Source organism: Chiloscyllium plagiosum, unplaced genomic scaffold, assembly GCF_037043375.1.
Source record: "Chiloscyllium plagiosum isolate Xiang-an unplaced genomic scaffold, Cpla_swu_hap1 HiC_scaffold_9, whole genome shotgun sequence".
In the NCBI taxonomy this organism is placed as follows: domain Eukaryota; kingdom Metazoa; phylum Chordata; class Chondrichthyes; order Orectolobiformes; family Hemiscylliidae; genus Chiloscyllium; species Chiloscyllium plagiosum.
Window position 1 is genome coordinate 82,324,922 of NW_028270147.1, and position 27,936 is coordinate 82,352,857.

The 27,936-nt window shown below is 39.2% G+C and overlaps 1 protein-coding gene across 10 annotated transcripts in view; it reads left to right on the top strand.

Annotated features, from left to right (window-relative positions):
- Window positions 1-27,936, top strand: part of prrc2c (proline-rich coiled-coil 2C) — an 83,637-nt gene that overhangs the window by 24,176 nt on the left and 31,525 nt on the right. For 8 of the 10 annotated variants that reach the window (XM_043699862.2, XM_043699868.2, XM_043699867.2 and 5 more), the window contains 15 exons: window positions 2,833-3,065; window positions 4,688-4,749; window positions 5,834-5,967; window positions 6,049-6,136; window positions 7,068-7,260; window positions 8,071-8,157; window positions 8,314-9,001; window positions 11,743-11,915; window positions 15,086-15,383; window positions 16,051-16,261; window positions 16,798-19,020; window positions 19,270-19,287; window positions 22,627-22,832; window positions 25,549-25,703; window positions 26,564-26,969. In XM_043699862.2, the coding sequence (XP_043555797.2) occupies window positions 2,833-3,065; window positions 4,688-4,749; window positions 5,834-5,967; window positions 6,049-6,136; window positions 7,068-7,260; window positions 8,071-8,157; window positions 8,314-9,001; window positions 11,743-11,915; window positions 15,086-15,383; window positions 16,051-16,261; window positions 16,798-19,020; window positions 19,270-19,287; window positions 22,627-22,832; window positions 25,549-25,703; window positions 26,564-26,969 (5,175 nt within the window). The remainder of the gene's footprint in view (window positions 1-2,832; window positions 3,066-4,687; window positions 4,750-5,833; window positions 5,968-6,048; window positions 6,137-7,067; window positions 7,261-8,070; window positions 8,158-8,313; window positions 9,002-11,742; window positions 11,916-15,085; window positions 15,384-16,050; window positions 16,262-16,797; window positions 19,021-19,269; window positions 19,288-22,626; window positions 22,833-25,548; window positions 25,704-26,563; window positions 26,970-27,936) is intronic. The other 2 variants (XM_043699864.2, XM_043699865.2) reach the window with 2 other exon arrangements.

Genomic DNA, 27,936 nt, shown 5'->3' on the forward strand with positions numbered 1-27,936 from the left:
CTGACCAGTGGCCAGTAACGTAAAATATTACATAACACAAAACATAACTTTGTTTCACTCTTAATCCTTAGGATTTTGTTTTCGGTCATTAATTGCTGTAAGCTTAGCTCTGAATTATAGATTAAAGTTTCAAAAGAAAAGCATGGGAAAGCATGGACATTGTTCAGCATTGATAATGTGGCTGAAATCCATTATTTTGGTAATGAGAGAAAAGTACCTTTCTACTATTGATAGTGATGGAAGAAAATAATCAAAACAACTGCTTGTATCTAAATCTATGTGCATTGAAAGGTAATTTTCTTTATGAATAGTCTGTTGCTATACTCCTGACCTTTTCCTCTGTTTATAAGTGTCGATTATATGGGCATATTGTGGCATCAGATGTGAGGAAAAATGCAAATTTAAGGCCTGGTGCTCAATGAAAGGTTTTGACCTCCATTTGTCCTTCACCTCTTTGCTCCATTTACTAATACGAACAGCACCATATTTTAAGTTTTATCTTTATGACAGGTGCTTAGAAATCTTAAGACACAGTGAGGGCTGTATCGTTGGAAAGAGAATCTGTTAGGAAATGAGTGCTTGTCACAACTGGGTAGGGGAACATGTCATGAGAGTAACTATTGTGCAAAGGAATCGTTGCATGAGAAAAGTTAGTGAAGCAGGGCATTTATCCAAGGGTCAAGAAGAAGAGCTTTGCACCAGACCCTGTAAGAACTTTGACTTAACCTGGTAAAGACCAAGCAAATGTTCATTTGCATTAAAGTTTGTTTAGATTTGAGACTGAGTAAGCATACTTTCATAGTAACTTGCAAGGCCATATCGTGTACCCAATAAAGATTTTTGAATTGGAGTTTGTCAGAATGCCACCTGGTCGCCTAATTTTGAACACATTAACATGTGAAGTAGCAATTATTTTGTGTAGGGTTACATGGAAATTATACCACAAAACAAGTCATTCTGCTAAACTGGTATATGTTGATGTTTGTACTCCATGCAGGGACTCCTCTGAGATTACTTTATCTCACCCGAATAGTGCATTTTTCACACTCCATGATGACTGGAGTGAGGTCTCACAAGAAGCAATATTGGGCCAAATGCTTTCCTTATGAGCTTTAATGCAGCTGTATAAATTTGCAGTTTATGAATGACGCAAAGTATGGCAACTAGAGTAGAATGGGCATCTGTTGTCTGGTGCTCGAAATAAAGAGGTGTAATTGTATTGAAATACACACAGTTCAGAAATGGGACTCCACAGTTTAGATGCTGCAAAACTGTTTCACCTGAACTAGCTGCCATGGTCTTGTCCTAATGGGTTGGATATTTGGATCTGAGATAAGGTATTTTTACATCATTGCAACTCTTTGTACATCCTCAGTTCTTGATGGTAGTGAATTTCAATGAGTGTAGTCATGATTAAGACTAATTAGTCTTTTGGTTATGAAAAGAATCTAGACATGGGTTAAGGTGAGAAAATGGAGGTAAAGTTCAGTCATGATCTTATTGAGTGGTGGACTAGACTGGAGAGGCCAAATGATAATGGCTTATGCCCAAAACGTCGATTCTCCTGTTCCTTGGATGCTGCCTGACCTGCTGCGCTTTTCCAGCAACACATTTTCAGCTCTGATCTCCAGCATCTGCAGACCTCACTTTCTCCTCAAATTATAATCATCTCCACCTATTTCTTATGTCTTGTATAATTTATATTGAGTAAAATAATGTTCTCTTTGGGCAGAGACAGACTGGTGGAAGGAGCAGACCCTTGACCAATACATTTAGTGTGAATACATGAATTGATGTGCTTCAGGATAAACGACATTGAGAAACTTAATTGGTTAACATTTTCGTGGTGCAGGCTTTCACTGAAGCATTATCACCAGTTATGAAATCTATTTAATAGCAAGAGGAAGAAGTAGTCTTATCACTTGAATTGTGAATGTTCTCACTGGAGAAGAGGAAATTGGTTTTGTGAAAGAGCACCTTGACAGTACGTGTAGAATTGTGATGACAATAAAAGCAAAACAGGGGTCACTAATGCATACCATGCAGGACTGTTTCATCTGGTCTGGAAGAGCAGAACTGGAGGATATTTAAAAGTATGTACATTTAAAACCAGTATACAAGAGCATTGTTTTAAAAAGGGAGGTGCTAATCTAGCTGCCTTGAGGCATTGATGTTAAAAAGTGTTGACCAGTTCAAATTAGATACTGCAATGGCCTTTGACCTTGAAACATTACCATAGACTCCAGGGTTGTAGGCCAAAAGCTGCCAAGTGGGATTATTACTGTCAGATCTTTGATCAGACGGACATGGTGTGCCAAATCACTACCACCTGTGCTGTAAACATCTGAGTCAATGCGTATAATAAGCTTTGTTTTGGTGTTCAGACCAGTAGAGTTGTGGGTTTATTCCATTTTGGATTTCCAGACTTATCAACCTTTAACAAAAACTTAATGCTCCCTAACCACAGCATGCCATGAATTGGGGTTCTGCTCTGGGGCGGTAACGTTTAATCTTCATCTCATTGAACAGCCTCTATAATCTTAAATGAGATGGTTTTGGAAGGACCTGAGCAACAAAAATATTTGAATTTAATCATTTGGATGAAGCCATCAGAACAGTTAAGATAATTAAATATTAGGGAGAGAGAGAATCTATATTGATTTTCCAAATGAATCCAGATATATGCCAATATACATTTTGAACCTGAAAAGCAGTAGGCAAGTAACATTTATGTTTTGGATGGCATATCCAGTGGGGATCATATGCTGCTACTGAGTGATCCAGCAGGAAACTCTAATATATAAATGTGTTAATCTTTATTGCACTCTACAGATGTTACTAGTTGGCGAGATGGAGGGAAATCTCTTCCCATAATGCCTGGATGTCTGGATCAAGATGGCAAGCCTTGTAATTTAGAAGATGGAGGGACTGGTACATCAGAACTGGGTGACAAAGCTATTGACAAACGGGATGGACGGGAAAAGGCAACATTACCACTCTCTAAGATAAATGGACAGCTGATTATTCCACCTGCACCACAATTTAGAGGATTAATGCCACCTTATGTAAGTATTGGTCTTTTTTAGTTGTTTGATAGTACAGACCTTGAGTATTGCTGAAAAGCTATGACTGCCAAATTGTTAAATGTCACACCATGTAGATGTCTGATTAGCTTAACAGATGATCCTGAGAATGAGTGAAACCAATTTTAAAATAGATGGAGAGCTAAGGTGTTCTTTCTGTTGAGAACGATACCCATGTGTACAGTTGCTAGTGCAATCAAGTGCTCCATACTATGAGCCCAACTGATAATCCTAATTTGGCTGTCAGTATAAGCTATTGCACAATCAGGTTTATGTTACAAATGTTGTCCAATTGTGAAATAACATCGAGTATTAGATACTTGTGTATTTTGTGTGGGCTGGTTGGGTATAGGTGCTGTAAAACAAAGGATGCTGGAAACCAGAAAGCAAAAACAAATTGCTGGAGAAACTCAGCAGGTCTGGGAGCATTTGTGGAGATTTCAAGTCCAATGTTCTGTTTTTTCAAGGGTCAGTCACTGGACTCCACATTTGAGTCTTTCTGTCCACAGATTTCTCCAGCACTTTCTGTATTTGTTTGGGTACAGTTGGTCCCTTGTTGTGAATGGCTGAAAGGATGTGCTATTTGACATAATCTGCCAAAATTTGAACCGTCCATCCTATGTACCTTGTGTCGCATCGATCCTGCCTGCTTTAAACTTTAATCAAAGTTTTACAATTAACTGTCAGTCATCATAACTAGCTAGCACTTTCTCTGTGGCAGTCTTCTTTATCAATATGTTAGCTGTTGACCTATATCAACTTGTCATCTCTTGTCCCCACCTCCTTCATGCGTGCCCCATCCCCACAGCCTCCTTTCAGGTGGTGTACAAAAAGCAGTAAGAAAAATGAGCATTATTTTAGTGTTTCAAGGATGAATTTTGTTCAGGATATGAGGATTAACAACCTTTTCAAAAAGGGACATGACATCATTTCGGTCATCTACCTGAATAGGTGGCATTGCTCCTCTAGAAGCTAGCATTTCTGTCTCAGAGGGAGTATTGATGCTGAAGTAGGCTTATTTTTAAAGTGATATTTGGAAAATGAATATAATTGATGGGCAGCTGATAAGGCAGAATGGTTTGATCAGTTATCTGAAGAAACCATCCTCTGCAGAGTGGTTATGATCAAATTACTGTTAATAAATGTCTACCAAGTTAGCGTATTATTCAGTCAATTATCTGCCTTGAGACTATGTTGAATCTAATACAAAAGGTGAATCTCTTAATAATTTGCCTTGAATGACACGTAACGGTAACCCATATCCTTAAACGTCAGCTCAGCCTTGGGATTCTGCATACCATGTGCGCACGCAAACAACTCCACCACTACTTCCCATTTAGCCTCATGTGAACGTTTTGAGGTTGGGTGACGTCTGATTAACTTTCTGTTAAATACCGTGGCATATTTTACCAAATTTGCGAGGCGTTGGGTAAATGCAACTCATTTTTGAAGTCTACATTTAAACCTGTGTGTGTTACTGAAGTGCATCTGAACTAGTGAATTTATGAAGGGAAGTGAAATGGAATTTGTGAAGAAAATAATTTGTCTATTCTAATTTATAAATTAAAATAGTGGATCAATTTTTTTTTTCTCTCAACTTTTAGATGTCTAACTCCTCTAAAATGCAAATACCACATCGTCTATCATATCCTGCACCAAATATCAAGTATGTATGCTATAAGATATGATTATTTATGCTTAAGTGATGTATACTGCTGTTTGCTCAGGTCTCTCGCATTGTTTACAAAATAACTTTATGCTTTCATGGGTTGATGTAGGTTTTCTGCTTTTGGAAATTTTTTTTGTCAGTTAATTTAATGCAAACATCTATATTGCCTTATTGTACACAACTGAGCTAAAAACAAATAGAACAGAGGGCAGGAAGCATTGGTCTGGGTTTTCATGAGAAAGGGTGGTCTCATGCAGGTGCCATTCTGACTCTTTATTTGAAAGAAGGGAGCTCTGCAGTTTTGAGGTAGGATTCTGCTCATGGTTTCTTCAGAAATACAGAGCTGTACTTTCATTCTGACAGCTTTGTGCACCATAAGAGCTTTCAGAGGAAGGTAGACTGTCCTCTTTTTTTTTTCCATCAGTCACCTGCGATATTTTGAAAATTTAAAGATTGCAGGTGTGAAGTGTCAGTTCAGGGTTTGGAGTACTACAAGTGTTCTGGGGGAGGTGTCTTTGGAGATATAAGTGTAGGAGCTATATAATAATTACTACTAAGGAGGTGCACCATGTATCTAATAGATTACTTTTCCCTGAGTGATTATTTTACGTAATTTCATCAGAACTATCCAAAGTTTCTGATTTAAATGGAAACATTCAGAGGGATCCGAGCATAGTATAACCTCCCAGTGGAAAGTTTGATTTTCTGGGCAATCCCTTCAGAGTGCACTATGATGGGAGATTCACAGGATCACCTTGTGTGACTCACATGTTAGTCTGGCCCTGAGAAATGGTAATTGTTTAATTTCCAGGTTGCATGCAGCTGAATAGCCACACAACCCTTTATGTAGGATTCTTGATAGATCTTAAATTTTACTTTTGTTTTTAGTATTTGAAACATTTCTACAGCTTTTCTCTCTTCCATACCCTGCTACCCTTTGCACTTATGAGTTTTCATTTGCATTGTATGTTATTGATTTAAGTTACTGTAGGACACCTAAACGTTGTCTTCTTCATCAGATGTTGTTCCTCAGTCTGGATATTCTAACTTTTTTTTCTCCATTTTTTCCAATATTGGTTAGGAACCAAAGTAGTTCCTTAAGACAACAGCAATCTCAATGGTGTCAAGACCTTCATGAGCGACCCTCCATTATTAGTGCAAATGAATTGAAGGAACTTGATAATCTGGACACAGAAAATGATGATGGCTGGGCAGGTAACATGGAAAAATGTTGCAGTTCAATTTTCAGCTGAGGCTTGAATGAAATCATTCAGTTCAATGTTTCTTGCATTTCAGGAGCACAGTCTGAGGTGGATTATACAGAGAAACTAAATTTTAGTGATGAGGATGAGGGAACATCCACGCAGAAAGATGATGAAATCTGGTATGGTTTAATTTCTAATTGTTGTGTAATTTCTAAAGCCGCAAATTTGTTTGCTAGATATTGACTTGCCTTGTAATAAGAATTACAACATTTTAAAGAAGTTATTCCATCTTTCCAATATATCTAAAAGGCAGCCATTAAAATCTAAAATTCTAACCTTTGTTTAAAGTTCAAATTTGGCTACTTTTGCTGATGTTCTCCTGATCTGAAAAGCAATAGCTTGGGCAACAGGAGCAGGAATTCAGTCCCACTGCAGGATATGGTGTAGATCTGCCTGTTAGTTAATTGTTCAAGATTTCTTGCGACAATTCTACTAGTATACATACATATCTGCTTGTTTGTTTCCTTATTTGTTTGCTTCCTTCCCTGTCTGTTTGATTGAGCAGGTTTCATAAAATGAAACCATTTTTATTGTTAGAGTTGAGAGTTCAGGTCGAGCAGTTGGTACTTTACAAGGTGTATCACTCACTCAAAACATCATTAATAAAATTAGAACATTGGTGGGTGCTATTCGGGTTGTCTTGCCCATGTTTGACCTGTTTTCATGGGCCTGAAGTTGACGCTGAGGGCTCTTGACTTTCCATTACTCTGCCATATCTTCTGCAAATGGGATAAGGTATACTGTAGATGTGGCACATAAGGCAACTTCATTTATCCACTGAAATTGGCTAACTTTCAGTTCAGCATTTTAATTTGGAAATGTTTTTTCCTTCTATTTTTCCATGCAGAATGATGTAGTTGAGCTGCTTTGGAGTTACTTGTTCAAAATTTATCTTGGCTGAAAATCAAAATGCTGTTACTAGTTTCTGAAATTACAACAGATGCACAGTTGGAGGGGAATGGATGGGCATAACAACTAATCCGTGATTTAGTATGTTGTGATCTCATGTTTTTGAGAGTGCTGCTGTTCACTGTTTTAATTTGTTTTCAGTGATGACCGGGATGAACAAGTCAGCAGAGCTGAACAGCTTGGAGCAAAAACTCCAGAGAGTTCTAATGACCAGAAAGAAATCAATGAGTGTCCTGGAAATAAAACTTCTTCAAATGAGAGTCCAACGATGCAGGCAGCCTCACTGTCACCAACCAAGATCGCTTCCATCAGAAGCCTCCAGACTGATCGTCAGGTAGACTTTCAATTTAGATCTCATGACAATGTGACACCTTTGATATATAAATAATAATATCCACATTGGAAAGAAAAACTTGGATTTGCACAGTGCCTTTCAGAGTTTTGTAGCATCCCACTTCATTGGGCATAACGTTTATTGAAGTAGCAGCTACATGTCCTTGACTTGTGCATTTTTTATTTCTTTAGGTGTGTTTCCTCCTCTTTCCACTCGTTTAATGGCATAAAACATTTTTTTTGAAAATCATGTTAAATGTTAAACTCCAGTACTGTTAGTCTGTACTTATAAAATTAACCTCATAGTTTTGACTTTGTTACTTGGGTTATTCTGTACATTTCTGTTTGAAATTTCACGTCACTCTTTATCATAAATAAATCTTTCAGTATGAAAATTTAAAAAGCGTGCTATTCTGAATCAAAAATAATTCATATGCCTGTTTTGAATACAGACTGCCAAAGGTGCCCTGAATTTAGATTGTAAATAATATTGTATTATTTACTCTCTAATACTGAAGACAAGACTAAAAGATTTTGGTGACTGAGTGTATATTCCTAATTTTTCCTTTCAGATAAATGGAAAGTTTGGGTAAAACTATGTAACTGACATGCATGGTCTCATTTGTAATTGTTTAATTTCTAATAAAAGTATTCTAATTTTGGTCCTAAATGTCACCTCAGTTCTGATAAAACACCTGACTTATGGTTCTGTTCACCTATGTCTAAGTATTTGGATCATTGACAAGTTAAATTGTTCTGATCTTCGGGTGTAAAAATTTAGATTAAAGGCTGATATTTGTTTACACTTTAGGAAGCAGGACGGACAGCAGTGCAAGCTGTGGTACGTGAATTGCGTGGACTAGGGAATACGCCTGTCAATCAGAAACCAGCTCCCCAGGTATTTTGAAAACAAAAAAAGTAATGCGTTTAGTATTAAAATTATGTTAATATTGTGTCATATCTATATTTAGCATAGTGAGATCTTTTGGTATCAAGTCAGTTTTAGGAATTTGGTTTAAAAACTCCTTCGTTATGCTTTTCAATTAAATCACAGCATCCGCCACCTCCAGCTCGTCAGATTGGACCTGCAAAATATGCCCCTACCAAACCTTTATTACCAAGCGATGGTGATGAAGCTTGGAGACAAAGGAGGAAACCGTCAATGTCTGAAGTTTCTGCAGCAGTTGAAAGAGCTAGAAAACGACGTGAGGAAGAGGAACGACGAATGGAGGAGCAACGTTTGGCAGCCTGTGCAGCAAAACTGAAGAAACTTGATGAAAAATATGGAACTCTTTCAAAAGACCGAAAGGAAAATGCAAAGGAGAAGGATAAGATTAAAAGAATTGAAAGAGAAGGTACCAAGGACATTGAGAAGGAAAATACAAAGGACAATGAGAATGACAAAGTTAAAAAGAAAGAAAGTGAAAATGAAAATCAGAAATTGAAAGAAACTGAGAAACAACAGGAGAAAGAGCAAGAACAGGAAAAAATTATAGAACAGCCAAAGGAGAAGGACCATGAGAAAGAGCATGAAAACAAAGAGCAGGAGGAGCAACAAGGACAAGAGGAGAAGATAGAAAAGGAAAATGCACAAGAACTAGAGCAGGCACAAGAGCAAGAAGAGGAATGGGAAAAGGAAGAAGAGAATGAAATGGAAAGGGAGACTGAGCAGAGGCAGGAGGAACCTCAGAGCGAATCTGATGACATCAGAGGCCAGGAAGAGGATTTGAAAAAAACAGAGGGTAAGAGCAATATTAAAACTGATGTAGATACTTAATTCATGGAAAGTAATTTTAAGGAAAGCTGAATTATTATCTACAGTGTTTAGATTCTCACTTCGTGCTTTATTTTAACCAAAGTTTAATTTTAGTTCACTGCTGATGTATCATCAACTTGATGCACAGGAGTAACCTAAAGCTTAACAGTAATGCAAATTCAAAAGTTTTAAATTAATTGAAACTTAAAAGACAAAGGATAAGACAGTCTTGCATTCTGAGAACTAATTTGTTTCTGCATGTGCATCTTATCCTTGTCATCCATGGGGAATCAGGGCACATACGATAAATAAGCTAAACTTTCCAGTTGGAGGATTTCTGGTTAGAAACTATGTTAACAAGCATTGACTCAAATATTGGGATAGAGTGCAATCCAGACCTATAAAACTGCAGATGATAACAGATGGGAATCCCCTATATAACCTGATGGACTCAGAAGTACTGCACGATCTGTTGGAACCTGTTAATGGATGAGTCTGGGGTGGACCTCGCCAGTTTGTGGATCCATGTATAACTATGATCAAGAATGATGAGTACAAAGATTTGTTTAGTTTCATGCATTTTTTGGCCTTGAATATTTTCATATTTGTTTGGATTATGCATTTGGTGCAGTCAAATATTATTGATTTGGAATTAATTCTCAATAGTTGATATACCTGTTGTATTGTGTATTCAAGAGACTGTGATAGTTTATGGATTTTGTGAAGAGAAATCTCATAATCTGGCGTATTTTAGGTTATTTTGAGATGCCATTAAGGATCACGGCGCACAGTGGTTAGCGCTGCTACCTCGCATCGCCAGAGACCCGGGTTCAATTCCCGCCTCAGGCGACTCTCTGTGTGGAGTTTGCACATTCTCCCTGTGTCTGCGTGGGTTTCCTCCGGGTGCTCCAGTTTCCTCCCACAATCCAAAAATGTGCATGTTAGGTGAATTGGCCACGCTAAATTGCCCGTAGTTTTAGGTGAAGGGGTAAATGTTGGAGAATGGGTCTGGGTGGGTTACGCTTCGGCGGGTCGGTGTGGACTTGTTGGGCCGAAGGGCCTGTTTCCACACTGTAAGTAATCTAATCTAATCTAATCACCTATTACATAAAAATGTAACTGGAACTTAATCATCATATCTTCTCTATGTTCTGTTTCTTACTCATGCACCCATCTACATTGGGCTTTATTTAGTTATCTGTTTATATATAGGATGGCGTGAAAGTGTGCATTGGCCATCCAAGAATGATGGTCATGGTGCATTGGAAGCTTCAGGTTTGCTTCGCTCCTGCTTGAAAACTTATTGAGTATAGGTCTGGATTGCATTCTATCCCAATATTTGAGTCAATGCTTGTTAACGCACTTTCTGACTAGAAATCCTCCAACTGGAAAGTTTAGCTTATTTATTGTATGTTTTTGTGCAATCATGCTACATGATGCTTTATTTTATCTCTTCTGTTCATTTTCTAGGTTTGTTTGAGTTAATTTCTGGACTTCTATTCTTCACTTGCATAATAATGAATCACCATCATTGTCATTTCTTGCCAGTTTTGGGCCTCTTGCTCACCCTCATTTTAAATCCTCAGAATTGTTGCTCCACAATGCTTTCAGCTGCCTCGTCCCTAACTCTCTTGCTAAACACCTCTGCCTCCTTGCCTGTCTTTCTATAAGACATTTGTTAAAATCTAGCTTTTTAATCAGACATTTGGTTCATTCTTTTTTAAAATAGAAAGCAGTATCCTCTTTCAGAGATTACAGAACTCTGAAGTACGGAAAGGCCTCTGTATGCAGGTGCAGAAATTGATGAGAATTTATTGCAAAGGAAATAAAACAGAAGAGGTTTTTTATACCTTTACAAGGCACTACTGAACACTGTAGCTTTAGTCTCCTTATTTGAAAGCATAATTGCTTTAGAGCAGTTCACAGAAGGTTTGCTTGACTCATTTCCTGAGCATATGAACAAAGATTGAGTAGGTTAAACCTTTATCTGTTAGAGTTTGAAAAAATGAGAGGTGTTCTTACTGAAGCGTAAACTTGATGCGGTGAATGCTGCATGGATGTTTTCCCTAATGAGGGAGATAAAACTAGTTTAAATGTAGAGGTCTCCTTTTAAATTCTAATATCTTTCTGGTTTGGTGTCACTATTTGTTTGATAATATTTCTATGAGGTGCCTTGCATGATTCAGTCTTAAAAATATTACACATGTTCAAGTTATTGTTGGATCAGAGATTTTAAATGTCAGTGAAATCTTTGTTTCTTGCTGTGTGGTGTCCATGTTGCTTGGACATATGGGCAGTTCTTTGGGCAATTTGCCTTTCAGAAACTCCTCAGCAAAGGCTGCCAGGAATCTGGAATTGACTCAGTGGTACAATATTTAGTAGTACCAACACTTTTTGTAATTAGGCACTTCAGAATTTACTTCAAGCGCCACAATAATTCTGTTCACTTTCAATGGAGGGTTTTATCTTCCCTTGACATTCTATTATATAAGATTACTATGCATTCGAAATTGTGAAGGAATCTAATTGCTTGCTTTTCTGCAGCCTCCTGAAACAGAGTGTGGTGTTCTAATCGCCATCCACTGAGTCAAGTTCATTTTTTTCTAGTCTAAGTTAATATTCTGAACTTGTCTGTCCATATGAATATGGTTAGTTTTCATATTGAGGCCTAGTATTGATCCTACAATGCACAAACTAAACATCAACATTACGTTGCTATATTGGCAGATGATATTTCTCCACCTAATGATCAACTGGACAGTGCTTTAAATGAGAAGGAGATTATTCCAACATCAAATGATACTGATGGTGATTTGGGGTCCCAAACACGACCTGCTGTTCCCACAGGTTATTCAAAGCAGTTTCAGAAGTCATTACCACCTCGATTCCAACGTCAACAGGTAAGAAGTGAATTGGCATTTTGGGAGAAAAATATGTTGTGGGTCAACTCTGATCCAACTAGGGTCAAGCTCTTCTAGATCTAGTAAAATGTTGATTTAATTCATGACCTGAGTGTAGAAGATCCCAGGGGAAACTGTGACTATGGCATGGTAAAATTTAGAATTCAGTGAGAGAGAAACATGAGTTGTTAGCATCTGTGCTAAGCTTAATTAAGGGTAATTATAAAGGATCAAAAGGCAGAACTGGATGAAGTGGACTGACAAAGAGTTTAGCAGATCAGCCTGTTGATGAGCAAGCATGGAAAGAAGTAACCACGGATAATAGTGAAATTGAGGATTGTATCAAATTGAAAGAAAATAAAACGGCATTGGTAAGCCAGAGAATTGAGAGTTTTAAACCAACAAAAGATGACCAAAACTTTAGAGGAAAGTTGACTTTCAGGATGAGCTAGCAAATAAGATATAAATAGACAGAACTTGCTTAAATATATAAAAATGAAAAGAGAGGGCAAAGTGAACCTTGAGGCTTAGGAAATAGTAGTGGGGAGCCAGGAAATGGCAAGGAAGTTGAATAAAATTTTCATTTTTCATAGCTGAGCACACTAATACCATTCCAAAATTATGAAAAAGTCAAGGAACAAATGACAAGCTAACAGTAAAAATATATAGTCACTATGAAAGGGGATGCACTGTAATCTTCCAAGAAAGTTTAGGTCCTAGAAAAGTCCTATAGGATAGGGCAACTATAACAGTGTATTACCTTTATTCAAAAATTGAAGGAATCAAGGAAATAGGTAGCTATATGCCAGTTAGCTAAAGTCGGTGAAAATGTTAGTGTCCATCATATAAAGGATGCATTGGCAGAGCATTTAGAAATGCATATGTAGGATCAGCAGGCTGCATAAAGGTGAAATCATGCCTGACAAATCTGTTGCAATTCTTTCCTTGAGGTGAGAACCTGGAGAGAGAAAAGGGAACCCGTAGGTGTAATACGTTTGGATTTTCAGAAGGCGTTTAAGGTACCCCAAATGAGGCTACTTAGAGCTCATGGCGTAAGCATGCATAGAGGATTGGCTAACAGAAGGCAAAATCAGGATAAGAGGGGCACTTTCAAGATAACCTGTAATCAATGGAGTGCAATGCCATCGGGTCATTGCTGTGGCCACATTTAGTTACAATATGAATGAGCGACCTGGAGAGGAAAGTGAATGTATTGTCTCAGTTTGTGGATGAGACAAAAGTTCATGGAAGCAAGTGATGAGAATGACAGAGTTTACAGTGGGATACAGACAGGTTAACTTAGTGGATAGAAACTTAGCAGCTGGAATATAATTTGGGGAAAGGTGACAATGTGCATTTTGGTAGAAAGAATAGAGGGAAGGAATATTATTTCAGTCAATCAAGAAAGAATGCTGTGAGACAGGTGGATTTGGGGGTACTCATCCATGAATCACAAATAAGAGTAGAAGTTCAGCAAGTAATAGGGAAGGCAAATGGGATGTTGACAATTTATTTCTAAGGGAATGGGGTTTGAAATAGAGAAGTCTTTTGAAACTATGCAAAAACTAGTGAGACAATGCCTAGATTACTGTGAATAGTTTTGGTCCCTCTACCTAGGGAAAGGAATTAGAGGCAGTCCAGAGTGGCTTCACTTGATTGACCTTTGGTATTAAAGGATTTTTCCTATGAGGAGAGATTGAGTAGATTGAGTCTGTACTTATTGGTGTTTAGAAGAACATGAAATGTGATAGTCTTTGGAGGTTTGACAGGGTAGATGCTGAACATTTGTTTCTGCTTGTGGCACAGTTTAGGACCAGAGGGCATAATCTCAAGGCAGGCAAAACTATCTGAGTATTGAATCGGGGGAATTCTTTACTGCAGAGGACGGTAGAGGCAAGGTCATTAATTACATTCAAGGCTAAGATAGTCTACTTTTAATCAGTAAGGATTCTGGAGAAAAGGCAGGAAAGTGGAGTTGTTCACACAATCAACACTGATCTCATTGAATAGTATCGCAGATGTAATGGACTGAAGAGCCTTTATCATCATCTTAAGGTCTGATGGATTAAAAGATTGCTGAATTAGTACGAAGGTGGATCTCACAGCAGGCAACATTATTTTAATTTTTTTTAATGTTGTTAGTCACCTGTTAAATCAAGGGCTTACTAGTGCCATGCATTAGTTACTCTGTTGCCATTGTGATCCAGAAGTGGAAATGATGTCTGACAAGTAAGTCTCAGTTTGACTTTGAATCCTGGAGTTGTAACTCATTCCTTTTAGCTTTGCTTGTTACATTTTCTGTCACTGTCACCATGTCGTCTCTTCTCTCCTTTTCCCCCTACTCCAGTCTGACAGTTAGATACACCATTGTTCTGCCATGCTCACATTCATGACTTGGAGGTGCTGGTGTTGGACTGGGGTGGATAAAGTTAAAAATCAACACTAGGTGATAATGCAACAGGTTTATTTGGAAGCACTAGCTTTTACAGCGCCGCTGCTTCATCAGCTCGTTGTGGAGGTTAAGATCATGCCCACAGAATTATAGCCAAAGGAGTCCAGTATTATGGAGATGTGATACAGCAAACAATCTTAGATTCTTCTTAGAATTCTCACATTCAGATGATTGTAATCTGAAGATAGCCCCGACCTCCACCCCCAGCCCAGCATAAATGCTGCCCCCTCCACGCTTCACTTTGGCTGTGATAAAGAGTCATCTGGACGCAGTGTTAGCTTGCTTCCTTTCTATGAATGCTGCCTGACATTTTGTAATCCCCAGCATATTTCGTTCCCAGTAAAGATGCCAGCGTCTGCAGTAATTTGCCCCTCCTTTCTATATGTTTGTTTATGCTTCGGTGACTATTTTATGCCTGTCTGAGTTCATAAAATTGTACACCTTGAAATAGGCAAGTTTGAAGTAAGCATTTCAAGTTGACTAATAAGGATACCTATTTTTATGAAATGGCAAATTCTCGCCTGCCCTTAAGTTTTGATAGCACCACCAAAATGAAAATGATGTGGAAGTGCTGGTGTTAGACTGGGGTGGACAAAGTTTAAAATCACAACATCAGGTCAATATGTATTTTTATAAGTGTTTGTTGCAACTAAATTACTATTAACATATTATAACCATTGTTGCATTAAAGTGTTTTAATTAAGTTTGCTCTTTTTAGGAACAGATGATGAAGCAACAACAATGGCAACAGCAACCATCAGGTGTTCATCAGCAACAAACACAGTCTCAAACTCCAGCCCAACCTCAACCTCAACCTCAAGCTCAGCCTCAGCCTTCTGGAGCTCCTGTGCCACCTCCACAGCACAGGCCCTTGTACCAGACTCCATTAGCCCCACCTCATCACCAACATTTAGCTTCTATGGGATTTGATCCACGTTGGATTATGATGCAGTCGTACATGGATCCACGAATGATGTCTGGAAGGCCACCAATGGACATGACACAAATGCACCCTGGTTAGTAATTTATAGGTAGCAGTTTTTTTTTGTCACCTTTGTTTTCTCCAAGTGCTCTGAGGTAAAGCTCAGCAAGAGTATCTTTGGAGTTGAATGTTAATCTTAACAAATGCACAGCTATTATTTTAGGTGTTCACTACTAATCGCTTAATACTAACTGTAGAGAATTGGAATGTTCACAGCACAAAAAGAGGTCATTTACCCATTGTTCCAGCTCTCAGCAAAAGCAGTTTAGCTAGTTCCATTTCCCATAACTTTTAGCCATTACTGTTTTTTTTTGTTTTAATTAAGGCCAGTAATAGAAAAAAAAATTGCATAAGACTGAGAATTAATCATTCACAAACTTGCTTTTTCAAGAGAATAGGTTTTTTTTCAGAGCTGAGGATCACTATTGCTTTAAGCATCAGCACTGTTGTGCATCAGTACTTCAACATGACATTTTCAAAATGTTATTAGCATTGCACGTGCAGCATGAAGCATCTGCAGGCTTTGGAAATGTATTTTTAAGACTTTCAAAATAAGATGGTTAGTTTTCCTATGATTATCTTGATGCTTTTCAGATTCTAATACGGATCTTTTGTTGAATAAAATCTGTATTCTAATTCTTAGGATTCTAACAGTCAGCCAATACACATTTAACACTTCCTTTCTATATTGTGTCTGGCAGGTATGATGGCACCAAAATTAATGAGAAGAGATCAGATGGACAGTTCCGGTTCAGGGTCTGAATCATTTGACCATCTGTCACGGCCAGCTAGAGATCATACCATTCAGTCCACTGAACCTCGACTTGTGTGGAGCTCAGAATCTTATCCTCATACAGAGCCACAGCAAGCTACTACCCCTCCAATTGTAATGGAAGAATCCAAAGATCCCAGGTAGGTTTCGTGCTATGATTTACCATAAAGGTTTTACTTGTTTCAAAAACCACTGATTTTACGAATATGAATTAATTTTTGGTCTGAGTGAATTTATTAATCTTATCATCCTTTTCATCAATCTGGTTATAATTTGGTCTAGTGCCTCTTTCGCTAGGATATGTGGGGTGAGAGAGGTAAAAATCCATCTGGCTATCTGCTTGTAATTATTCACTATCATGTGTTAAATAATTTTTGGATTCTGGATGAAGGTAGGAAGGATTCAGGCATTACGTCCTGTCATAGTGAGATAGCTTGCCAATGCTGTTCAGGCTTTTGTGCTCAGATGGGGATGCCCACACCCAACGTGTACGATGTAGCAGGAAGCCTTTGTATAGAACTCAAGCTGGTGCTGATTAAGAAATAGCAGTAATGCTTCTCAGTGACACAAATATAATTGCTGATTTAACAGTGGGTTACATGAATATGTTCTGCAGTTCACACATTTTGGCATTTCTAAACCCCATGCAACTTCAATCATTTTATTATATCTTTAGGCCTGAGATGACCGTGGAACAAGAGAGAAAGACACCTTATTCCACAGAGAAAAGACAACTGTCTCCACACTTGAATTTACTGAATCAAGAACTCTATCGGGACAAGACTGATGAAGAAAAGGGGAAGTTTGCAAACAAATCATTGGAAGATATTCAACCTGTCCAGTCTGACAAAGTGGCTGATACTGTAAAGCTGGAACCTGTGGATTTGGCTGTGACCCGGGGTGCACAGGAAGAACCTGTACTACAAGCAGAACCTCGAACAGTCTTAAAGAGAAGTTTATCTCATGGATCAAATCACTCATTGAAGTTGGAAGTCGAGAAGAGTGATCCTCTCCCAGTGGCAGTCAAAATACAAAACCGAACTAATGAATCAAAAGATCAGCAAGACAAACCAGAAGAAAAATCAAAAAAAGAAAGTAAACCATTTGATGGAGTAAAGAATGAAAAGCAGTTTAGAAGAGAATCCAGGCATGACACACGTTGGGGTCCTAGACCAGCTTCTAGGAGAGATGAAGGTTACATAAGACCAGTGCGACGTTGTGGCCCAATTAAAAAGCCTGTACTAAGAGACATGAAAGAAGAACGTGAACAAAGAAAGGAAAAAGAAGATCGTCATTCCATTCCAATCAAAGGTAATAAAGCTCCAAAAACTGAAAAGAGAGAACCTTCTCAGGCAATCAATAAGAGCAGCAGCAAAGCGGAACCTGAAAAGTCTCTTCCAGAGAGTTCTGTGCCAATTGTTAAAAAGGCATGTCAGGATGTAAAACCGTTAGTAGATAAAAGTGAGACTGTTCCTCCTGTTCCGCCAGTTAGTAAAACTGTAAGCAATCAAGCTACTTCGGTTCCAGCACCAAAGGATGAGAAGCACGAGAAGCCACATGTTAAGAATCATCTCTCCGAAAGGCAGCGTATTGATAACAGGTTTCCTATCAGGCGAGATTCTGGTTTGCCCCCACGTAATTACCGCAAAGAGGTTAGGGAGCAACGTGACTGGATTCCTGACCAAGGTTACAGGGGAAGAGGCCGTGGAGAATTTTATTCTCGAGGGCGCAGCTTTAGAGGATCTTATAACGGCCGCGGTCGTGGGGGAAGAGGTCGCAGCAGAGAGTATCCTCGTTACAGGGAGCCAAGACCGAGGTTAGAACATGTGACAAGTGCTCCTTCATTTCGGCAAAGAGAAGAAAGTGAAACACGCAGTGAAAGCTCTGACTTCGAAGAGGTTCCTAAACGTCGCAGACAACATGGCTCTGAAACAGATTCTGATACTGAAGCTCATGAAAGTGCAAGCGATACAATTTCTGACAAAGAAAATCCAAATAAAGGGAAACGTCTGAAGAAAGAAGGTCGGCCAGAGAGTAAACCAATTCAAAAGTCCTTTAAATCTGAAAGTAACTTTAAGGTTGACAATAGATCATCAGAAAAGCCCCCCTTAAGAGAGGATGACTCAAAGCCAAAACCTGGTTTTCTTCCAAGAGGGGAACCTTCAAGGCGTGGAAGGGGAGGAATGTTTAGAGGAGGCAATAGAGGTGCTGGAGGCCGTGGTGGCTCAAGATCTGCACCATTAAGGAAGCCAGGGCCTTCTAATTCAATATGGCCTCCAAAGTTAGAGACTTCCAGAAGAGATGATGATGTGAAAAAGGTCGATCATTTTGAAACTCCTCCTTTTGAGAGAAGACATGTTAAACCGGATCGTAAATTTGACCATAGCAGAGAACGTCTTCGTAAGCAAAGACCTACACGCCCACCAAGACAAGACAAGCCACCGAGATTCAGACGTTTGAAAGAGAGAGAAGCTGCAGCTAAAGTAAATGAAACCACCCCAACTGTTGTGACAAATGCAACCTCCAGCAGTACTGTGCAGGAGCACACAAATTCCTTGGATGTGGCTGGGAGCAAGTCACCGGATTTATCTAATCAGAACTCTTCAGATCAGGCTAATGAAGAATGGGAGACTGCTTCTGAAAGCAGTGACTTCAATGAGAGGCGTGAAAGAGATGAAAAGAAAGTGATGGATGTCAACTTGCAGGCTACAACCAAGTCTGGAGAAAATAATCTCCTTCCCAAGCGGGATGCTGCAAAGAGAAGTTTTTCCAGCCAACGTCCGGGCGCCGACCGGCAGAATCGTAGAAGCAATAGTGGAGCAAACAAACCGAACAGAAACTACTCTGGAAGCAAAAATGAAAGGCGAAGTGGAATGTCGTCAAAGCCTGGTAGAAGGGGGTAGGTAAAAAAAACGCTAACTTTTGGACAATTTATTCAAGCCATTTGTTTATCGACACATGATTTTAAGTGACTTCTGAAACTTGACACAATTAACATTTCACTTGAAATCTAACTACCAGTGTATTTTAAGATACTTACTGATTAACAGTAACCTGCCTAAGTTAACTTCCTGTCTAACAAAAATATTGTTGATGTTTCAACTAGTAAAAATTGGTAACAGGCTGATTTTTGTTTCTTCCTTTTTAGCTTATCAAAGTTAGAACAGTAAGTATTGTGCGACTTTTTTGTCATAATATTGGTACACCGAGACTATCCACCATTTCTCCCCATTCTTACTGAGGTGCTCATTTTTATCTTGTGCCTTCAATTTCTTTCGGTTTCTAGAATTGCATATGCTACATGAGTTGACTTGGGCAGAGAATTTGGGTGATACACACGTGCTATTCTTCCCTGGTTTTAATTCCACAAATAATAGAGTATTGCAAACTGTGTTTGCTCTCTGTGAAGCAGATATATGTATTTAATACCCAGTTAAAGTGTATTGGCATCGAAAGCTGCCGTGTTGCACAGACCCGAAAACATCGGTAATGTTTTAGGCATTATCAAAAAAAATGGCCAAGCGAAAATCTGATGGGTGTCCATGACTTGGTACCAGGATAAAGCAAACAGACATTTCATTGAGCTTAAGCTTATGGGCATGAAAAATGGGAGCATGGCCAGGGAAACCAGTGGTGTGTGGTTGCAAAGCATATTTCAATAGAGAGATTGCCTCAGGTAATGTTCGTTGAGCTGAAGTGGAACGTTTGTGAATTTGTATTAAAGGCATGTGTGAGTGCAATAGAAAGAGCTTTTCTCTGCTTAGTATATCAAATAAAAGTCTTTTGTTACTGATATCTTGACCAAATGTAGAAAGTGTTCCTCTTCATCAACAGATGTACCCTTGAACTCAAAATTTCACTTTTAATAAAAAGTACACATTGAATAACATTCAGTATGTTCATCCGGTAAATGCTTCCCTTCATGTAGGAGCAATACTGTCACAGTTGTACTTCAGTTTATATTATGACCACTGCAACCTTAATGTTTTCTTTGTGTGGCTTTTGTTACATTTTGTGAAGAATTTTACCCACGATTTTGGATGTGGGAAGCTTTATAATCAATTTTGGATATCATGTTTGTAAATACATGATTGAAGTGGCCACTAGGAGCAATTTTCCTAGAAAGAACCTTAATTGGGTTTTGATTATTGCCTGTAGGTGACTCTTGCCCATCTTTTGCCTTTGCCCATGTTTGCCTTTGTTTTTCCCTTGATAACAACATGGAAGTGGACTGCACTTGTCAAACTTGGGTCGTGTGCCAAATGAAAACTCAGTGTTAAACGTCGGGGTGCACTGTTTCGGTAGAGTACTGAAATTGCTGTGAATCTAACTTCTGTTGGGGATGATTAGTGCTGACATCGGAGTGCTCTGCTTAACCCCAAGTTCACAAAAAGGTTGAGGGGTCGAGATGGGACAGAATTTGTTAGTTGCATTCAGGAGGGATTCTTGAAACAATATGTAGATAGTCCATCTAGGGAATGGCTGCATTAGGCCTTGTACAGGAGAATGAGCCTGGCCAGGTGATTGAGGTTTCAGTGGGGGCGCATTTTGGGAATGGTGATCATAATTCTGTAATTTTTAAGGTAGTTATGAAGAAGAATAAGACTGAAGAAAAGTAAGGAGATTGCTGAGGCCTTGACAGAGATCTTTGTAGCCTCTTTTGCCACAGGCAAGGTCCCAGAAAACTGGAGAATAGCCGCTCTACAGGAAATTAAAGGCTGCTGAGCCATACATCACCAGTATGGAAATTATTAGAGAAGATTTTTAGAGACCGGATTTACTCACATTTTTGAAGAGAGTACACTTATTAGGAATAATCACATCACTTTATGCAGGGGAGGTCTTGTCTCAAACTTGATTTATTTTTTGGGAAGTAATGAAGATGATTTGAGGGTAAGGCATTGGCTGTTGTTTACATGGATTTTACTAAAACATTTGCCATGGCTGGTCCGGAAGATCAAACCGCATGGAATCCATGGTGAGTTGGCAAGTTGGATATGAAATTGGCTTGGAAGACAGAGGCTAGTTGTGGAGGAGTGTTTTTCTGACTGGAGGTCTCTAACCAGTGGTTTTCTGCAAAGGTCAGTGCTGAGACCTGTTTGTAATATAAATGTGTGTGTGTATGTAATATGGGTGAAAATATTGGCCTAGTTAGTAAGTTTGCAGATAATACAATGCAAAAAGTTGGTGGAGTTGTGGAAGTGAAGAAGCATATCAAAGGATGCAGCATATAGATCAGGGTAAATTGGGTGGAGAAATGGGCAATGGAATTTATCCGGACAAATGAGGTGATGCATTTTGGGAGGTCAAATGCATGAGAAAAGCAAATGGCAGGACACTTGTGGCCATTGATATACGGAGGGATCTTGAGGTGTGTAAGTCCATAGCTCACTGAAAGTGACAATGCAAGTGAATAAGGTGGTTAAGAAGGCATTGGACATGTTTGCCCTCATTGGTCTCAAGATATTGAGTCTAAAGATTGACAGGTCATCCTTCAACTGTATAAGACTTTCAGGTGATATTTCAAGTATTGTGTGCAGTTTCTGGTTGCTGCACTATAGGAATGATTTGGAGGCTTTGAAAAGGGTGGAGAAAAAATTTACCAAGGTGTTTCCTGGATTGGAGTGTATTATTTACACTGAGAGATTGGACAAGCTTGGATTTTTTTCACTCGAGCGTGAGAGGCTGAGGGGCAATGTGATACAAAATCATGAGGGGTGTGGATAGTTAGTCTCTTTCCCAGGGTGAGGGGAAACTGTAGAGGAGATGTGAGGGAGTTTTTTTAAAACACAGGGTTTTGATGCCTGGAACATGCTGCAAGGGGAGGTGGTAAAAGCAGATATGATAGCAATGTTTAAGAGGCATATAGACAGATATATGAACAGGTCAAGAATAGAGGGCTATGGACCAAGTGCAGGCAGATGGGATTTGTTTAGAGTAGTATTATGGTCAGCATAGATATGTTGGGCCAAAAGGCCTGATCCTGGGCTGTACTATTCCATGTATGCTGGGTTGAAGAAATGCAACAGGCACCTTTATTTTAGAAAGTTAGTCATGGAAAGAACTGTTAGAAAGGATAACTCCAAGAGATGCATTTTGAGAAGGCAGTGGGTATTAGTAGATATTTTGGTATGAAGTCTAGGTAATTGAAAACAAGATAATGGATAGTGTGAAGAAGGGAGAGGGAGGATGTACAAAAGACAAGACCAAAAGGATTTATTTCATATGTAGTTTATGTCAAATCAAAAATGGGACATTTATATAGCAATGTCATAAGGGCTTAACTTTGAACAGTTAGAACTTCTGGGATAGTTGCAAAAGATTAAGAATTAATGGGTGTATCTTCACCTTAAGATAATTGCATTGTAGAGTTGTTTTTATACCTGGTGCTTTTTTCAGCATGACCTATTTCCCTATTGTATTACCTGGTTGGGCATGTAATGCACTGTATGTCTTTAGGGGATGGTGGTTAGTTTCTTGTTTGTTTATGGTTTGTGCAATGTAGGCCTTTTGAAGAGAGAACAGCAATGATTGGTATTGATCCCACCAGCAGTAACATGGCTCATCATCCAGGGGAATGTAGTAACACTGGCTCAGCTCCAAGGTCTACAAAAGACGCAACTGGCAAGAAACGAGAAGAATCCAAATCAACAAAGAAACCAAAAGAGAAGCCTGATGCTCTGTCGCAGTTTGATCTGAATAACTATGCTAGTGAGTATTACCATTGGCATTACTCTAGATCATGCCTCAACAATTGAAGTGTAATTCAGTTTTGAATTAAAAACTTATTTATGATTAACCTCTTATATGCAGTGGGCTTATTAATCAACTTAAATAAATCAGCTTCCAGATGTAATGAGTTATCTTGTGTCCTACTTTCGAGATGACTGCTATGAAGTACACAAAGTGGGAAGGCATGTTAGAGATCAGTTCATGTGTGCGGGCTGTGGGTTTATGCTTTATCAGATCGCTGAATTTTTAGCATGATGGAAAAGTATCAATTTAAAGCAAGTGATTTTTCCAGTGGGGAGTAACCTATCCATAATTGCTCCATGGAAAGGACGCTATAGACATGTGGAGACTGTTTAAGGAACAGTTGTTGCGAGTGATGCATAAATGTGTTCCTCTGAGACAGGCAAGAAGGGGTAAGATAAAGGAACCTTGGATGACAAGAGCGGAGGAGCTTCTCGTCAAAAGAAAGAAGGCAGCTTATGTAAGGTGGAGGAAGCAAGGGTCTTACTCAGCTCTAAAGGATTACAGGCAACGAGGAAGGAGCTCAAAAATAATCTGAGGAGAGCCAGGAGGGGGCACGAAAAAGCCTTGGCAGGAAGGGGGTAGAATCTAAAGGCATTTTACACGTGAGGAATAAGAGAATGATCAAAGAAAGAGTAGGGCCGATCAGGGATAGCATAGGGAACTTGTGTATAGAGTCTGAGGAGGTAGGGGAAGCCCTAAATGAATTTTTCGCTTCTGTCTTTACTAAAGAAAAGGACCTTGTAGTGAATGAAACCATTGAGGAGCAGGTAAGCATGCTGGAACGGATAGAGATTGAGGAAGCTGATGTGCTGAAAATTTTGACAAACATTTAAGATTGACAAGTCGCCAGGGCCAGACCAGATTTGTCCTCGGCTGCTTTGGGAAGCAAGAAATGTGATTGCTTCGCCGCTTGCGAAGATCTTTGCGTCCTCGTTCTCTACCGGAGTCGTACCTGAGGACTGGAGGGAGGCAAATGTAATTCCTCTCTTCAAGAAAGGAAATAGGGAAATCCCCGGCAATTACATACCAGTCAGTCTCACGTCTGTCATCTGCAAGGTGTTAGAAAGGATTCTGAGGGATAGGATTTATGACCATCTGGAAGAGCATGGCTTGATTAAATGCTTTGTGAGGGGCAGGTCATGCCTCATAAATCTTATTGAGTGTTTTGAGGATGTTACTAGACAAGTTGATGAGAGTCGAGCAGTGGATGTGGTGTATATGGACTTCAGCAAGGCATTTGATAAAGTTCCCCATGGTAGGCTCATTCAGAAGGTCAGGAGGAATGGGGTACAGGGAAATTGAGCTGTCTGGATACAGAATTGGCTGGTTGACAGAAGACAGCGAGTGGTAGTGGAAGGAAAGCATTCTGCCTGGAAGTCAGTGGTGAGTGGTGTTACACAGGGCTCTGTTCTTGGGCCTCTACTCTGTAATTTTTATTAATGACTTGGATGAGGAGATTGAAGGATGGGTTAGCAAGTTTGCAGGCGACACACAGATTGGAGGTGTCATTGACAGTATAGAGGACTGTTGTAGACTGCAGCCTGACATTGACAGGAAGCAGAGATGGGCTGAGAGGTGGCAGATGGAGTTCAACCTGGATAAATGCAAAGTGATGCATTTTGGAAGGTCGAACTTGAAAGCTGAGTACAGGATTAAAGACAGGATTCTTGTCAGTTTAGAGGAACAGTGGGATCTTGGTGTGCAGGTACATAGATCCCTTAAAATTGCCACCCAAGTGGACAGGGTTGTTAAGAAAGCATATGGTGTTTTGGCTTTCATTAACAGGGGGATTGAGTTTGAGCCGTGAGATCTTGTTGCAGCTCTATAAAACTTTGGTTAGACCGCACTTGGAATACTGTGTCCAGTTCTGGTTGCCCTATTATAGGAAAGATGTGGATGCTTTGGAGAGGGTTCAGAGGAGGTTTACCAGGAATGGAGGGCTTATCTTACGAAGAGAGGTTGACTGAGCTCGGACTTTTTTCATTGGAAAAAAGAAGGAAGAGAGGGGACCTAATTGAGGTGTGCAAGATAATGAGAGGCATAGACAAAGTTGATAGCCAGAGACCTTTTCCCAGGGCAGAAATTGTTAATACGAGGGGTCATAGTTTTAAGCTGTTTGGCGGAAGTATAGAGGGGATGTCAGAGGCGGTTTTTTTACGCAGAGAGATCTGAGAACATGGAATGCGTTGCCAGCAGCAGTTGTGGAAGCGAGGTGATTGGGGATATTTAAGAGACTGCTAGACATGCATATGGTCACAGAAATTTGAGGGTTCGTACATTAGGTTTACCTTACATGAGGATCAATGGTCGGCACAACATCGTGGGCTGAAGGGCCTGTTCTGTGCTGTGCTGTTCTATGTTCTATAAGTTACCACAGTAACTATTCCATTCTATGACTGGTTTAGAATGGTGTAGGTGTCTGATAACAGGTTACTCACTCTTCCTGTCTTTAGTTTAACTACTTTATAGCACAATTTGGACTCTCTTCTTTCAGTTTTCGGTTCAAGTGAACCCCCCTGATTTTTCTATCTTAAATATTTTGTTCTCCTGTTGCATGACAAATTCTTGCCCCTTTGTTTTGTGGAGCTATCATTGTTTCACATTTACGTTCTATAGAGTAATGTTGGAAATCAAAGTGGTTTATGCTTGACAATTCGATGTGTCATTGTAGGTGTGGTGATCATCGATGATCACCCAGAGGTGACAACAGTTGAAGATTCTCAGTGCAGCACAACCGATGACGGATTTACTGAAGTTGTGTCAAAGAAACAACAGAAACGTCTCCAAGATGAGGAACGTAGAAAGAAAGAAGAGCAAGTTGTACAGGTGACTGACAAATATTCAACTTTGTATCGATGTTTAGAGGTCTTCATAAATTGTATTCAAAAGTAACTAATACCTTGCCCTGATGCAATAGTATTAAAATTTCTGTAGACTGGTTTGCTGGATTTTGCAGGATTAGATTAGATTAGATTACAGTGTGGAAACAGTCCCTTCGGCCCAACAAGTCCACACCGACCCGCCGAAGCGCAACCCACCCATACCCCTACATTTACCCCTATACCTAACACTGCGGGCAATTTAGCACGGCCAATTCACCTGACCTGCACATATTTGGACTGTGGGAGGAAACCGGAGCACCCGGAGGAAACCCACGCAGACACTGGGAGAACGTGCAAACTCCACACAGTCAGTCGCCTGAGGCGGGAATTGAACCCGGGTCTCTGGCGCTGTGAAGCAACAGTGCTAACCACTGTGCCGCCCAAATGATATGGTTGTGATTTTTCTGAATCAGAATGAAATCGAATGGAAACTAAAATTGGTATAACTATTGTAGTGTTGTAATACACTTAATACTGAGCTTGGAACTGTAAATTAAATAATATAATGCCATAGTTCCCCCCATGCATTCCATAATGCATTATTTAGCATGTAATAGGAACTTAAGTACTATCATGTCATGTATAGAATATTAAATCAAAAATTGTCTATGCTCAAATATAAATTCTGAAACATTGATCTGATGAATTGGCTTTTGCCATAATTTATTTTTTAAATTTTATTTTTTAAATTTTGTTTTGAGATTTAGATCTATGAATTGAAGTTCTCTGCTGCATTCTGATGTTTAAGAATTTGTGCACTGTGCAGTTGATGGGATTTTTATAATCATTTGGTTGTTCTTACAGAATTGGAACAAAAAGAATGTGAATGACAAGGGGAGAGGCCAGAATTCTAAACTGCCTCCGCGATTTGCAAAGAAGCAGCAACAGGCAGCCCAACAGGCTCAAGTGCAGACACCAACTTCAGTCCCATCACAAGTTCAATCTCAACAACAGGCTGGTACTCTGACTTCAGTTGCAGTTCCAGCTCCAGATCCAGTACTAATTGAAATTCCTGCTCCGACAGCATCTCCAACTGAGACTGCCATTACAGTTCAAGAACAGTCCAAGGTGCAAGGAGAGAACTGTGCATCAGGAAATAATGCAGAGAATAAAGCAGTGACTCCTCCACAAATGCACAGCACATTGGAAGCAGAGCTGTGGGACAACAAGATGAATTCATCCGCTGTCCTTTCTGAAGTCACCACAAAATGTTAGTATGAATTAGGTTTTCTGTAAACTGTTCGTTATCTTGCTTCCTTCCTGTTTTATGTATGTGTTTTGTATGTACCATTTGTGTTAGCTATTTCAAAGAGCTGTTGGTATAATCTTATTCTCTTGCCTGTTCTCCATATTCTTTTTAATTTTTGTAATATTTGTCCATTTTTCATTTTAAAATGTACTTAAGGGTTTTGCTTCCACCTTTGGTTTTGTTAGAAAATGCTGTACTCTAGCAAAGCACTTTAAGAGAATTTGTCTTAACCTTGCCCATTTTGCTTTTTTTGCTCTTAAATGTTATACCTTCCATTAATGGCTCACTAAGCAATGGATATAATTCATCCCAATTTACTTGAGTTTACAGTGGGCAAGTTCATATCCATTCTGCTAAGGGATTATCTTGATATCATTCTATATCCTCACTGTTTCTAAGGTGTAGATCTGCCCACCAAGTTGTCAACTGACCTCTGAGCCACAGCTGGCTGCTACATTATCTGTGTCTAACGTTCTTTCAGTTTTTGTATTGCCAAATTTATAATTTATTTTTTAAAATCTGTATACTTGCTGTATTTTGTTATCCCATATGATTGCTAGCTAAAAAAAGTTCATCTATACACTTTCAAGACTTTGTTCTGTGCTCAACTGTTACCAGATCTTGTACAAATTTTTTTTAAAGCCATTACTTGCATGAAAATGTTAGAAGTTTCTCTCAGTTGTGGTTAATATTGGAAATTAGTTCAAAAGTTAGTTAGTTTCTCTAAATATTAAAATTGCTTGATTTCCAAAGGCTCTGGTGCACTTCTTTGAGTTAGTGTTTGTGTGCCAAGGATTTTCTACTATTTGACTGCTACAATTAGAATAAATTCTTGGGTGGAGCTGGTTGCCTGGGAAAGGTACTGCAGCTTGAGGCAAAGCCAATTGCAAATCTGTCTTGCGTTTCCAAATGAAGAAAAGTTCTGAAA